This window comes from Gossypium raimondii, chromosome 9 (assembly GCF_025698545.1).
Source record: "Gossypium raimondii isolate GPD5lz chromosome 9, ASM2569854v1, whole genome shotgun sequence".
NCBI lineage: Eukaryota > Viridiplantae > Streptophyta > Magnoliopsida > Malvales > Malvaceae > Gossypium > Gossypium raimondii.
In genome coordinates, this window is record NC_068573.1 from 37,248,587 (window position 1) to 37,262,300 (window position 13,714).

The following is a 13,714-nucleotide window of genomic DNA, read 5'->3' on the forward strand; positions in this document are numbered from 1 at the left end:
TAACCATCTATAATATGTTTCATATAAATAATTATTTATTTATTGTATCTTAAGGATTTTAATGTAAATTTGTATATGAGCAATAAAGATGATTGCATCTTGTCTGCTTGATTGACGGAATTGATTTTCCGGAAAATCATTTCAAACTTTTCCAACGTTTGATTGGCGGAAAACATTTTCCATTTGGAAAATGAACTCCAAAACAAGGGAAAATGGGTTACATTTTAGGAAAATGTCTTACCCTTTCAATTTCCGTAAGACTTTTCCGTGCTCTCCTCTCTATCGCCTCCTTCATTCCTTCCTTCATTTCCGGTGAAAAGCGCTTTTGTTTATCGATTTTTCAAGAACTTGTTTTTTAATTATTCAATACTTGTTTTTTAACACAATTACAAATAATTTATTTGATATTAGTTTTTTCAATTTATAACGATTAATATTGTAGCTTAATAATTGAGTATTATTATAAATAAATCATTGCAATATATGTAAAAATAATTTAAAATATAAAAATTTATTAATATATATTAATATATGTAAAAACAACTTTTCCGAAAAATATTTTCAAAAAATCGCCAAGCAAAGCAGAAAATATTTTACATGATTCAATCAAACACCAGAAAATATTTTCCAGTAAATCATTTTACAGAAAAGTAAAACATTTTCCAGAAATCATTTTACGGAAAATATTTTACTGGCAATCAAACAGACATGTATGCATTTTTTTTATTACAAGTACCTTGGTCTTTCGTCACCGCAATTTTGTTATAAGACTACCTTGATCTCGTCAAAAGTGAAAGTTTACTAGAATTAAAGATTCATGAAGACATATGTAAGACACTTGTCACTCTTTAAATCTGTCTAGCCAAGAATAAGTGTTGGGTTTTTCTTTATAAGATTCACATGTGAAGCTTGCTTAGTTTGTCTTCATTCCATTGTTGCTTACCTAGAAGGTATTATGCCTCTTAAGTGATGGATCATGATGAGACTTACACCGTACACATGGCAAGACCTGAAGTTAAGAGAAAGTCATCCTCACCTATAAATATTAAAAGATTTCATACAAGTGAATGGTAATATCAAAATTTCCCTTCAACACAAGACTTGGTCCCCAAACCCAATTGACGTAAATTAGAAAGAGGTTGCTTAATTATAAGGGGACTAGAGCTCGAGCCTGAAACACCAATAAGAAATACTATTCAAGTTCAACACGCATCCGTCTTCTGCAATGGAGTTACTTAATTTTAAGGGAACTAGAATTAATGAACTCGAGATTGAAGCCCCAATAAGAGATACTATCCATCCATCTTCTCCAATAGAGTTACTTAACTAGCTAGCTTCCTTCAAAGCAATGGGTTCTTTACCTTGGATCAATTGCTAATTAAATTCCAGAATTTCTCATACATAGCCTAACCAACCAACATGTATGTGCATGCATGTATATTGGCAAAAATTTGTTTGGTTCCCGTCTTCGACGACAAAATCTGTGTCGCACTAGCAACCCATTGTACAGAACTAATGCACAAATGAGGAGTAAAAGATTGTTTAGTTTTCCATAAACAGCATTGGAAATTGAGATGGTTTGGCTACAAAATCAAATGAGAATATCCCTGTAATGATCCCACAAATCAAGGAGATCAGAAATGGGTATCGGACCATAATCTTTCACAAAAAAAGAAAAAAGAATATATAGAATACCAATACCATTACAAATATAACAACAAACTGAAGTATATAGCATGGAGGAGAACAAAACCGCATATATATATTAAAACCCTCCTTATTTCTGGAACATAAATGTAAAAAAATATGGCGGGTGTTAGAAATTAGGAACTCTACAATCTAAGCCTAAATTTGCAGCTACTACTCTGAATTGTGATGGCGTTGTTAGCAGATAAAGCGTCTACCACTAACCCGCACCTAACCGAGAACTTCACTTTCATGAGCTTTAACTTCCCAAGCTTAACCCTCACAGGCTGACTCACCCGCAGTCTCAATGGGATGTTTCCCGTCCGCTGTTGCTGCTCTTGCACCGCCATGATCAAACCTGTACCGTTTTGGATTTGTCCTGACAAAGGCAAAACCAGCACCGTCGTGTTCCGGTGACCTTGGTAGAATTTTGGCATTGACCCTTGGCATAACTTGGTTTCAGTGTACCACGCGCTTAGATGGCTACCTCCTTCGTAATAGATTCCGATTCTTTCGTTGGGATTCCTGGCAGTAATGGTAACATTAAAGGTAGCGGATAAGGTAGAGTCCATAGAATTAAGATCGAACTGGCTTATCTGCAACCTGTCAATAGAATATTTAGGTAGCTTCGGTCGGAAAACAAGAAACAAAATGCCAACGGTAATCCCCAGAATAAGGATGAGCAGCAAGAGAAGAGACAGGGTCCAACACAAGCACTTGCAGCAACGGCTTCTCTTCTTGGGAGGTTTGGAGTTCATAGGTGGATAAGTACGATGGAAAGGTGGATATGATTGGTCATCGGATTTCGACGTGCCCTGGGGCACCAAGGGAACTGTTGGGGAGGTTTGTGGCGGTGCTTCGACATCCAGGACGGGATGGATTCTCTGTTGATCCGCCATCGATGACATATTGGAAGTTTACAAGAAAGCTTGAGGAAATAGAAGTAGAAATAAATAGATAGAGAGCAATGGATTTTGATGAAGTCATGCGATGGGAGTTTCCTTAATTTGACTTTCATTCGTTGGGTTGTGGGCGGTGGGTTAATTAACTTTGGTTTCAAACATTCATTCACCTAACCTAATCGCGGGCGTTCAAATTGCGACGAAATTGCAGCATCTCATGCTGTTCACAACCATAGGGACTTTGTAATTTCTTAAGCTGCAGGTGTAGCAATGACGTTTGAAATTGTTTTCCCACTACCCTTTTTCTTGCACGCGTAAGCTTTTGTGTTGAAAACCCTGGAACTACTACCCAATGAAATAACAGAATATTTCTGAATGCCGCCCTATAAAACTATGATTTCATTTTCTTCAAACGCGATGGTAGTAAACATAAACCATACCCTCTTTCTTTGCGTCCAAACCTCTGGACTCCTTCGTTTGTTTCTTAAACCACGTCACCACCTCCCACATTTAATATATATTTCTTATTCTACATTCTTAATGATTGGTTACCAATTCTACAATAATTAAAAAATCGATTCAATCTCTTTATCTCAAGTCCTCAACACCTGTTAGGATCATTGCTTGCACTCTTACTCTTTACTTTTTTTAATCCAAATGGACCTTGAAGAATACATAAAATTTTAGTTTCGGGTTGAATTCACCATATCATAGTCATCCTCCTCCTCCTCCTCCTCATCATAGTCCATGAAAAATACATTAAAAAATGTACCCAGAACAGCAAAATGTGTCTTTTATTTATTTCTTTTCTGAAGAGAAGGCAGGAGATTAAGTCTTAGCAACCTGCTACAGTACAGAAAAAAGCAAAGTTTTCTTTTTATGAAACCCTAAATAGAGGAGCAGCGCCAAATAAAAAAGAATATTGTTATAATGAAAATTTTTAAAGCTCTTTTTCCCTGTTTTGTTTTTTGTTTTGTTTAGCAATTCCAGGAAGATGATCTCTTTAGCAATGGCTTCATCTGTTTGTCCTCTTCCAATGAAATCATCCCCAAGTGTGATGGGTCCTCCAGCATCATTTTTGCCACTAAATATCCTGCTATTGACCATGTCTGGTACTTCCTAGCCTGTTTACCAATATATCTCCCGAGCTTCCCGTCATAATACTCCGGCCAGCTATCTTTGAACAAACGTGTCTCGGCAAGATCAATCGCACGTCTTGCAATCAGCGGCCTTCCCGTTTTGATGCAAGCAGCCGTTAGCAGCCACAACAGCACTGCATTGGAAGTAGTGGATAATTGCAAGATGGCAAACAGGGAAAGACAATAAACATTAGATGGTAAAATATAAATGCAGAACTCAGTTATGAATGTTAGGGTTTTAGGTTTACATCCTAACAGCCACTAATTCTAACAAGCATGTGATAATACAATCATCAGTATCATACAGTTGGACAAGTGAAGAAGAGCATGTTCATTGCGTACTGTAGCCCACAGGGCACAGCATTAAGGATATAGCCATTGATTCCAGTAGCACGTGATTGCTTAACAGTTAAAAGAAATTTTAAAATCAATAGTAGAAAATATTGTTTCATAAAACTAAGAGCATAGATTTCTTTGGCTAAAACACGATCCAACGAAGAGAGGACCAGAGAAGACTATGGACAAAGATACAAATCATCTTATTTTTACCTAGCTTACCGATGATATTGGTCTTAAATAGGGATTTCTACAATAATATGAAACTTAACTCATGAAGAGAATGAGTTTAGATACATACATGTAAGAGGACACTAGCTTAGATACATACTGTATTAACTCAAGGACCCCAAAATTGCAAATAAAATGGTATTAACAGGGAGCAGGCACATGAACTTCACAAGTCTAAAAGGATACCCTATTATGAAGATACCAAGTTTATCACCATTATGAAATATGTTAAAGAAGTATTACAAGGGTTTCCTTATCGCTTCTGAAGCATAAAATTGACATCTTAACTACTATTTCCCAAAGTATTATGTGAATATGTTTTCACCTGTCAAACAGAATATTACCACCTTGAAAGAAGGTGCGGTATTGAGGATGGCTTATGTGAATATGGTCCAATCTCTTGCTGCTAACGATATTAACTTCAAGTTTCAATGTATATCAATTGTTATTTAATTGAGATGAAAGTTACACGCTCAAGATGCTTCAAACCAACCAACCAACAGCTAAAGTGTGAACAAGTCAATTCACTGATTTACTCCCAGTGAGCTTTTTGGTTACTTTTCAAGTAGCCCAAGCAAGACATGCGATGGGTTTTATTTTTCATGTCTTTGACATGCTAATCAATGATGGCAATTAGTATTTTGTAACATCTAATAAATTTCCAGTTAATAAAAAACCATAATCAATTATTTTCCAGAGTAAGATCTGGAGTGATCCATGCAACAAATAAATTTCCTTTCTTATAAGAACAAAAGCGCTAAAGTCAGGATAGATTTGAGAGTGATGGTCTTACCCGGCCATGATCCTCCGTTGTGATAACTCCATCTTGTATTCTTAGGGTCACAGCCAGTGACAATTCGCCATTCATGACTTTCTATTGCAGGATAAGCTATTTTTAGAGGCATTTCTCCAACAAGTTCATCCCACCGGGCTTCAATAAGGTCCATAATAGCCATTGATTGCTCTGGAGTTGCAAGAGAAGATAGTATTGCTATACAGTTACCTAAACAAAACCATCGGAAATCCATCCTTGCAGGACTAACATTGCCAATAAAGTAGCCACCTCGTGTTGGCATAAAGTCAAATACCCAGTCTGGGATAGAATCAGGAATAACATTGAACTTATTTACTGCAGTGTGAGAATACTCCTCAGTTTTATATCTGTAGATATCATTTAGTTGTTGAAAGTCAAGCCAAAAGTAACTGCGCATGTGATAACTCAAGGCATGCAAGCGTTTCACGATTCTTTCAATGCATTCTTTTCCTTCCGCATCATGCTTCAGCATTGATAAAGCACACCTCAACGCCATAAAGAAAAGTGCTTGAATTTCAATAGGATAACCATAAATACCCTGTAAAATAAGTTCGCACCATTATTCGAACATGCAGCTCAGAGTCCTAGTCTGGTCTCAAAGAGGGAGAAGGCACGGTGACAAAAGAATATTTGACTTAATTATTAGAGAAGGAAACTTAGAAATAAAGGTATTCATAAAATTTTAGACAATTATGTCATTAACTGTGGCTACAGGCCTACAAGTTCGAAATTTTCATTAAGATCTATTTTTCAGTTCCAAAATTGGGCAGGAAAAGAAAAGAAAAACACCCTAGGAAGGCATGAAGACAACCACCTTAATAAATACAATAACTAATGCAAGCATAAATTGATCACCAATAGGCAAATATGATTTCTAACTAAGAAATCGCTTCATAAATTTGTAAACCCCCAATCTCAGATTGGGAATTTGTGACATTCTATTGAATATATATAGACTAAAGCTCACTAAACACTAAGTTTAGCACCCGTACTTGTGAGCTACCATTTGTGGATGAAAGTGTGAAACCCTTTAGGTCAAACAAGCAATATCTCATAGGTTGCATTTCGAATAGCAAAATGAACAGATTTTTCTCAGACATTACAAACCTGATGAGTATGAAGGATCCTTACTAATTATTCACTTAAAAACAAAATATGGATCCACTAAACAAAAAGAACCATAAACTTTTACTATATCACTACTGCCACCTAAATCCACATTGTTTTAGTGTACCCTTCCTTGACATAGCAGAGCAAAATGCTACACATTGTTTATTTTCCCTCGCACCTATGCCTACCATGGATGGTACTTGCTTTTGAGATCTTGTAAGTTTTTTACTTGGAATATTAGCACTATACCATGCCAATGAAAGAGACAAACACAAAGTAACTAGATTCTACCAGGTCTTAGCAGTAACAGAATATGGATATATTTGATGGACATTAATAGTGGAGATGTGATGCAGACCATATTTGTCGCTATTTACAGTCCCATCAGATGGTAGATCATAATTTTGTGATGATTATATGGTCAAAATTGACCAAGGGTGAAGCCAGAATTTTTTTTTTTTGGCACCATTTTAATAGCCTATATCTTTATAACTTTTAAATGATTAAATCAACTTTTTATCATTTTTGAGGGGTCAAAGTACAATTTTACCTTTATTAATTTAAAATTTTATAAATTTTAAAGGGGCCTAAGTGGAAATTTTTCCATTTTAGGGGGGGCCGGGGCCCCTGCCAGACCTCCCCCAATTGGCTCCACCCCTGAGTACAGCTGGATTTGGCTCTTAGAATTATTAATTCAGATTGTATCTAACAAGATTCTCATCGAACTGTTTTATTTTTAGCAGATAACATTATTCTTCTACACCCAAGGCCAACAGAGCATTTGAGACAAAAAAATGTACCGTTGGTAAAGCATCACAGTTTCACTTTCGGACATAATATAATAATACAGGAAATGAAATAAAATTATAAATTCATTTGTATCAATGACTTCTCAAGAGACAAGAAGATTGATTACCAAATCAAAAGTATGTCGGTCTAAACAAACAAATAAATTATAGCAAGTTGGACAATCACAGGAACACACATCAACATGATTATAGAAGCAACATACAGATAACCAAAACCAAAGGAACGATATTTCTATATATTATGCTGCTCCATTATCTCTGTTACTCAGCTATAACAATAAATAACTATCTGCTACACTTTATATTTTCCATTAATAATAATATTACATCCTGGTTCCATTTTCATGAAGTTAGCAAATTTAAATTTCTCAGATGCTTTGCATGTCTCGAATCAGATCAAAATAACTACAAGATTGGTAAGCACATACACATGCACAAATGAGAGAGAAAAATTAAGGCTAGAAGGATAGGTTACCATTCTTCGATCAATCATAGAGCACCCATCAGCACAAAGTAGAGTTGGGAATGTATCAAATCCTTCTGACAGACACAAAGTGAGTATGAGCCTCATTCCTTTCTGACACTCAGGTGTCTCAGCTAGTGACAAGTCCCCAGTAGATTTTGTATATGCACGAAGCAGAATGATCCACCAGAATCCAGAGTCAACTGGTGCAACTCTTCCAATGGCACTCTCTCCAAAATCAGCAATAATTGTGTCTGATTTTCGTACAGGGTCATGAAGAACTTTGAAGCTAGCTGGCATAGCACCTTCTCCTAGTTTGAATCTATCTATTCTTTTCTCCCACCCTTGAAGTTGTAGAGTCTTCAAGAGAAAGTTCTTAACTATATCAGGCTCTCCATTCATCAGAAACGCCAGAGCACTGGGTACAAAATCTCGAACAAAAACCTGAACAAAAAATCAAACATGAACTCAAAAAATTTCAATCATCACCAAAATGGTAATGAATCTCAAGTGTTAAAAGTAACTACAAATATCATGAATTTTCTTTAATAGTTATCCTAAACAAAAGGGTTAATGATACTTTGTCTTCCCATTTTGCCTCACCAAACCTATTTTCAGTAATCAGATTTCTCTTTTCATATTAAAGTTCCCATGATTGGGTCGAAGTTTTTCACCTAATCAAAGTCATCCAACGTGGATCAAGGTATTTACTATTAAATAATGTTTCCCATATTCAAGTAAGTTTAGAGTTTGCTATGGCCATATCTTCAGGTTCAAGTTTTCCATTTACAACAAATTAGTTTTAGGTTGGATGCCTAACTTATGATCATAATCAATACTAAATCAAAGTTTATAATTTTAAGCATATACATATGCAATAAGAATTGCAATATCACCAATAATCAATAGTATTTCAATTATCTGATGAGAACTTTACTTGATCATAGTTCAAAACTTCCTCGGAAGCATGGTCATATGCGGCAATGGTACCAACTGGTTGATCTCTGAAATACACCAAAGACCTCCTGAGAGCTTCCCATGCTTCAGCCACCATGGGGTGTGGCTCAAATGAGTTTCTAGTCGATGAAGCCGGAGTATCGAAACCTGACCTTGACCTCCCACCAGGAGAGTATGTGGTCTCGTAATTGTCAAGACCTGCTCTGGTGAGACCAATAGAGAGCTCACTGAGTGACCTCTCATCAAATGATCTTTGCCTCTCTATGTTAAGCCTTGGCTTATCAAGAAGACGTGAGAGATCATAATCATCCATTTCGTTGATTGAGCACGTTGAGCTCACATTTCTAAGCCCCATCTCTTTAGTCCCTTCCATTTCTTTGTCTTCAATCAACAAAACCGAAAGTCAAGTCTCAAAAGAAGAGATCTACAGGTCCAGAAATATAAAAAGTTAAAAACGATTAGAACTTCAATTATTGTGGATAAGAACAAAACAAAAAAAACCCTTAAGAATAGCAAAAAAGAGCTCGGTACAGAAACTGAAATGCTAAGAATATATTTATAAAGCTGATATAAAAATAAGTAATGCCTTTCTATCCATTAAACACACCTTTCCTTGCTGCAGTGCAGAAAATAAAAGAAAGGGTTTTCTTTTAAAACACCACTTTATTCTGAAGGTAATTACATGATGATTGGAGGGATAAGAAAGAATTTACAACAACCAACCCCACTATATATGGAGATGATGCACTTCAAATATATTGGAAATTTCTATTTAAAAAGTTTTCCTTAATATTTATATAATATTCGTTTTTGCACATTTTTAGAAAGTTACTGCCATACATTTTACTACAGGAAAAAGTTTACCATGGAAAGTACTATTCAAGAAGAAAATAAAAAATAGAGGACACAGATCAAGATGCATACCAAGAAAAAGAACAAAAAAGGAGCATGATTTATTTTTTTTGAAAAAAAAAAAAGTAATGCCAATGAAGCCACCTAAATAAGAAAATCCAGATCTGAAACTCAGCAACAACATCAAACTGAAAAATCAAAATAACTCTCACCCGAAAAAGAAAGAGCTTTACATAATTAAAGAGCAAACCTTTTAAGAAAGAAAAATGTCGGAGAAAATGGACTCTCCGGCAACCTCGATTTAGAAAACTAAACGGCGACCCGGCCGGAAAACGGTCGGTAAGAAGAGAGAGAGGGAGGAAAAAGGAAGCTAGCTGTGAAGACGTGATATTTATAGAGTGAGAAGAAAAGAAAAAAAACATATTTGTAATAACAGCCGTGTCGTTTTCTTCTCCCCTTTTGTAATAACATACAAAAGGCGCTTAAATTTACCGGTAATTGACGGTAAATGCATGTCTTAAATGGTACCAAAAGACACAGTTCAGACACGACTTTACTGTCTGATTTGGCAACTGATCTCTTACTTTCTTTGTTTGTCATTTATGTTGGTTTTTCCCTTCTTTATTTCTATTTTGATTAGGTAAAAGATAACTGAGTTCTTACAAGCTTAAAAAAAAGGTAAAACTTGTTAAATAGATAGTAAGTGAATTTGTAGAATTTTAATAATTTTAATCTTTTAGTAAAACCTTGGTTGAGTTGGAAATTGAAAAAATTAATTTTTAAAATAAATTATTATGATTTTTATCTTTTAATGTTTCTATATAATCTTTAAATAAAGCAATAATAATTGAACACGTGTTCAATAAGATTTATATACAAATATATTCTTTTATCACTCCATCTATTATCATTATTGAATAAATTTTAAACAAAAATATTATTTTACACATATAGCTGAAAGTATATTATAGGTTATTGAAAGAAATATCAGCATCACCAAAAGTGGATGTGAAATAGAACATCATTTCTTCTTAGACTTTATTAATGCAAATCGTAGCTCAAGAATTTCTTTTATGTGCATTAGAATAATATGTATTTTAAGTATAATATTAGTACTTATTTATTAATGCATATTATTCTTTAAAAAACCTTTTGTTTGCATTTATTTCAACTTAATGTTTCAACAGTTTCACTCAAAACAGTTTTGTTCAATCTTCTCAAGAAAGTAGAAAAGAAATAAAAGAGAGAAATGAGACACAATATACAATATGGATTAATATAGTTCGGATCAATAATTTTATGTCTATAGAGCCTCACTCAATGAATGATTTTAATAAATAATTATCAAAATTTCCTATTAAATTAAGTTCAATTTACTCTTATCAATGGATAATTGCAACCCAATAATAAAAGAAAATATTGTTTTATTTATGAATGATTTCTTTCTTGGTTGATTGTATTGAAAAACAGGTTAGGTGAAAGATGGTATAATTTTTTATTAATGGGCAGTAATTAAAAGCCAACATTATGGGAGATGGATAAAAATGATTGATTTCTTCCTGGTTTATTGCCTGGAAATATGGGTAATGTGTAAAAGATTTTTCTTTTAATTTTTCATTAATTGACAGTATTTATGGAATATTTCTTTGGTTTTGGTACTCTTAATTTCACTGCAGATTTAGATAATGGTGTTGATGTAGGAGAAAGATATAAGAATAAAAGTGTTTCAAATTTGTTGTATGATTTTATTTCTTACGTTGTCTATTGGCAAACATTTTACTTTTTTACCATAAAAAGTATTTATTGAAATTTTGAAATCCTTAAGCAAGAAATTTTGGGTTCACATTTTGAGCCAAATTAACATTTTTTATTAGAATATCACAATATTAACGAATTTAAATACATTTTTTAAAACGTTAAAATAGACATTTTTTCTCAAAAGTATTTTTTAAATTTTAATACTAAACACTTAAATTTTAAATCAAAATAAATTTTCACAATATTTTTCAAAATTATGCTAAATTAGTGAGATAAAAATAAAAAATAAAAAGAGTTTTAAGTTTTAAAAGTTGGTACCAAAAATACTACCACTTGAAATATAAAAATATTAACAAGATAGGCATGAATGAGTTGGTGTAGAAGGATTAAAAATGAGGTTTGACTTAGGGTATGTGTGTGTGAGTTAAGGAACCATATGGTTTAAATAAATGGTGGGTCAGATTTAGTTATCCATGCCTAGCTTGCTCTTTTGCTCTATCTCTCTCTCTTCTAAATAAATAAATACACATTTAGATACTTAAATGTAGTTTTCATATATTCTTTTATTTTTCGTAACATATTTTAGTTTATTTTTATAACCCCTTCAAATAGGATGATGTGGATCAATTTGTATATTATAATATGCCATGCCACATGAATCAAAGCACTTTAGAAAATAAAGTAAAAATAATTTAAAATTTTAGAAATTTTCAGAAAATATATATAATTCAAGAAAGTATATTAAAATTTGGAAAAGAAAATTTTAAAAATCATTTAATGTTTTATAAAGCTACGAATATTTTAAAATGAAAAAAATTAAAAATTTTAGAAAATTTAAGAAAACTAAAAAAAAGAAGAAAAAAGTAGACATTTATTGAAACTTACAAAATGTATATTAAAAATTACCAACTTTGATAAGCTTAAACCAACATTGGCCAACATTTAATTAATGGCGTGATATACTTGCTATGTGCAACCACTTGATTAGTACATGTCTTTCTATTTTAGTAGTGTAATAAAGAAAATTACAATGTATGACGGAGGATAAATTCAAATACCAATTTGAACTAAAAAAATCTAGATACAAATTTTAACATTGAAGTTAAAATTACGTACTCAACCTAAATAAATAATAAGGTTTTGTTATGTTTATACATTTCAATTTTAGGATCAATAATAACTATGTCTTCATTTGTGAATGGTATTGTTGAAACAATTATATAACAAGAAGGAGTACAAAGGAGGTAGTGGTGGTTGCTACAGAGGCTGGTTCACTTAGTTGGGGCAAAGATCTGAAGGTTATGGAGAATTGAAGTGAAGGGAATATAAAGGTTGAAAGTTGAAACTTGAAAGAGCGTTGACAGAGTACATGCTTAGTATTCTTGAAAAGTTTATTCTTTCTTCCTCTTTCTTAGAGGTATTTATTTGCTAAGGTCCTATGCAAAATGGTGTTAATGTGGTGGACTTGCCATCTGGCCACCATTACGGAACACGTGGAGGGGGTGTCTTTGATGGGACGAGGATGTCTGTGACAGGATAGATCCTATCCATCATTCTAACTTGATGGGATAAAGCAGTTGAGCCCGCGTGATGTTTGGTGACCAACAACTTCATACTCCTAATGATGATTAGACCATCTGTTTCTCGTGTGATCATCCTGGAAAGGCGAGCTCGTAAGTGACCTCCCGAATTGCTGGTGGCAAGCTTACTGCTCAAGCGTATTTTTGGCTTGCCACTTGTCTTGACAATATGGGGGTATAACAATATTCCCCCTTTTTTGAGTCGAGAGGAGGGTTATAAAGTGACATTCCTTGAGACGTTTTGATCTTATAACTTTCTCTTTTACATGTTGCTTTGAATGGTGGTCTTATTTTATGGTGAAACATTATATTCAAACGCTTGAGATTCTGTCATAAATTTACCTCGAGGATTGTGTTTATGAGGAGTCATGATAATGATGAATGACAGCCTTTTTGAAATTTTTGCAGCAGTTGTTGGCCATTTTCTTGCTTTTGTTGATTTTCTGCAACGATTTTTGCATTTTAAGGATTTATTTACTTCAATTCATCTTGTAACATTTCTCTTTTGTTGTGGCCAGAGCTATTTCTTTTGTTTTGTTGGAAAATGACTAAGGGAAATGAACATACTAGCAGATCTCAGGATAGAGGTAGTGGCCGTACTCCGCCAAGAGAGGCGGCGAAGAGTAAAAAAATGGCCACGGAGAAGTTTGAAAAAGCTGTTGCAACGAGGTCTGAAAAGGGGAGTGATGAGCTTCTTGTTAGTCTTAGTTATCAGTGTTCCACGACCTATTGGAAGATGAAAAATGTGTTACTATGTCATGGTTTGTTCGCGTAACATTACAAATATGAGTTTAGTATCTTGAAAGTGTCACATCATCTAAGTGAGGTATTTAGCCTTGATTCTACTGGTGGAAGACTCGAGTTATTCCTTTCGTTGTTTCTACTTGAAACAAGTGTTACTATTCCCCTCCCGAATTTCATTCAGAATGTTCTGTACGACTTCAATGTGGCACCAGGTCAATTGATGGGTCTCTCCTAGTGGCTACTTGTCAGGTTTTTCATCATGTCCCATAAGAAAGAAATATATCATTATGATAAGTTATTCTGGTATATGTATTTCTTGCGGGAGTTGAATGA

At 33.9% G+C, this 13,714-nt stretch overlaps 2 protein-coding genes across 4 annotated transcripts; both read right to left on the bottom strand.

Annotated features, from left to right (window-relative positions):
* Positions 1–1,660: 1,660 nt before the first annotated feature.
* LOC105799425 (NDR1/HIN1-like protein 6) lies at positions 1,661–2,919 on the bottom strand. The gene has a single exon (XM_012629979.2). The coding sequence runs from the start codon at positions 2,592–2,594 to the stop codon at positions 1,833–1,835; it is 762 nt and encodes a 253-aa protein (XP_012485433.1). The 5' UTR covers positions 2,595–2,919; the 3' UTR covers positions 1,661–1,832.
* Positions 2,920–3,357: 438 nt separating this feature from the next.
* Positions 3,358–9,696, bottom strand: LOC105799424 (probable alkaline/neutral invertase D). 3 transcript variants are annotated; one of them, XM_012629977.2, is made up of 5 exons: positions 9,550–9,696; positions 8,428–8,871; positions 7,503–7,934; positions 5,088–5,646; positions 3,358–3,861 (listed from the first exon to the last, which is right to left on the bottom strand). In XM_012629977.2, exons 2-5 carry the CDS (start codon positions 8,818–8,820, stop codon positions 3,566–3,568), a joined length of 1,680 nt encoding a protein of 559 aa, XP_012485431.1. In that variant the 5' UTR covers positions 8,821–8,871; positions 9,550–9,696; the 3' UTR covers positions 3,358–3,565. The 3 variants fall into 3 exon arrangements, with proteins under 3 accessions (XP_012485431.1, XP_052476544.1, XP_012485432.1); XM_052620584.1 differs by having other exon boundaries at positions 8,428–8,828; positions 9,550–9,695; XM_012629978.2 differs by lacking the exon at positions 9,550–9,696 and adding an exon at positions 9,055–9,207.
* Between the last annotated feature and the right edge of the window lie 4,018 nt (positions 9,697–13,714).

Coding starts and splice junctions, on each gene's coding strand:
- LOC105799425 (XM_012629979.2), bottom strand. CDS start 2,594: ATGTCATCGATGGCGGATCAACAGAGAATCCATCCCGTCCTGGATGTC.
- LOC105799424 (XM_012629977.2), bottom strand. CDS start 8,820: ATGGAAGGGACTAAAGAGATGGGGCTTAGAAATGTGAGCTCAACGTGC. Junction 7,935..8,427: donor AAGTTTTGAACTATGATCAA/GTAAAGTTCTCA, acceptor TTTTTTGTTCAG/GTTTTTGTTCGAGATTTTGT. Junction 5,647..7,502: donor CTATGATTGATCGAAGAATG/GTAACCTATCCT, acceptor CTTATTTTACAG/GGTATTTATGGTTATCCTAT.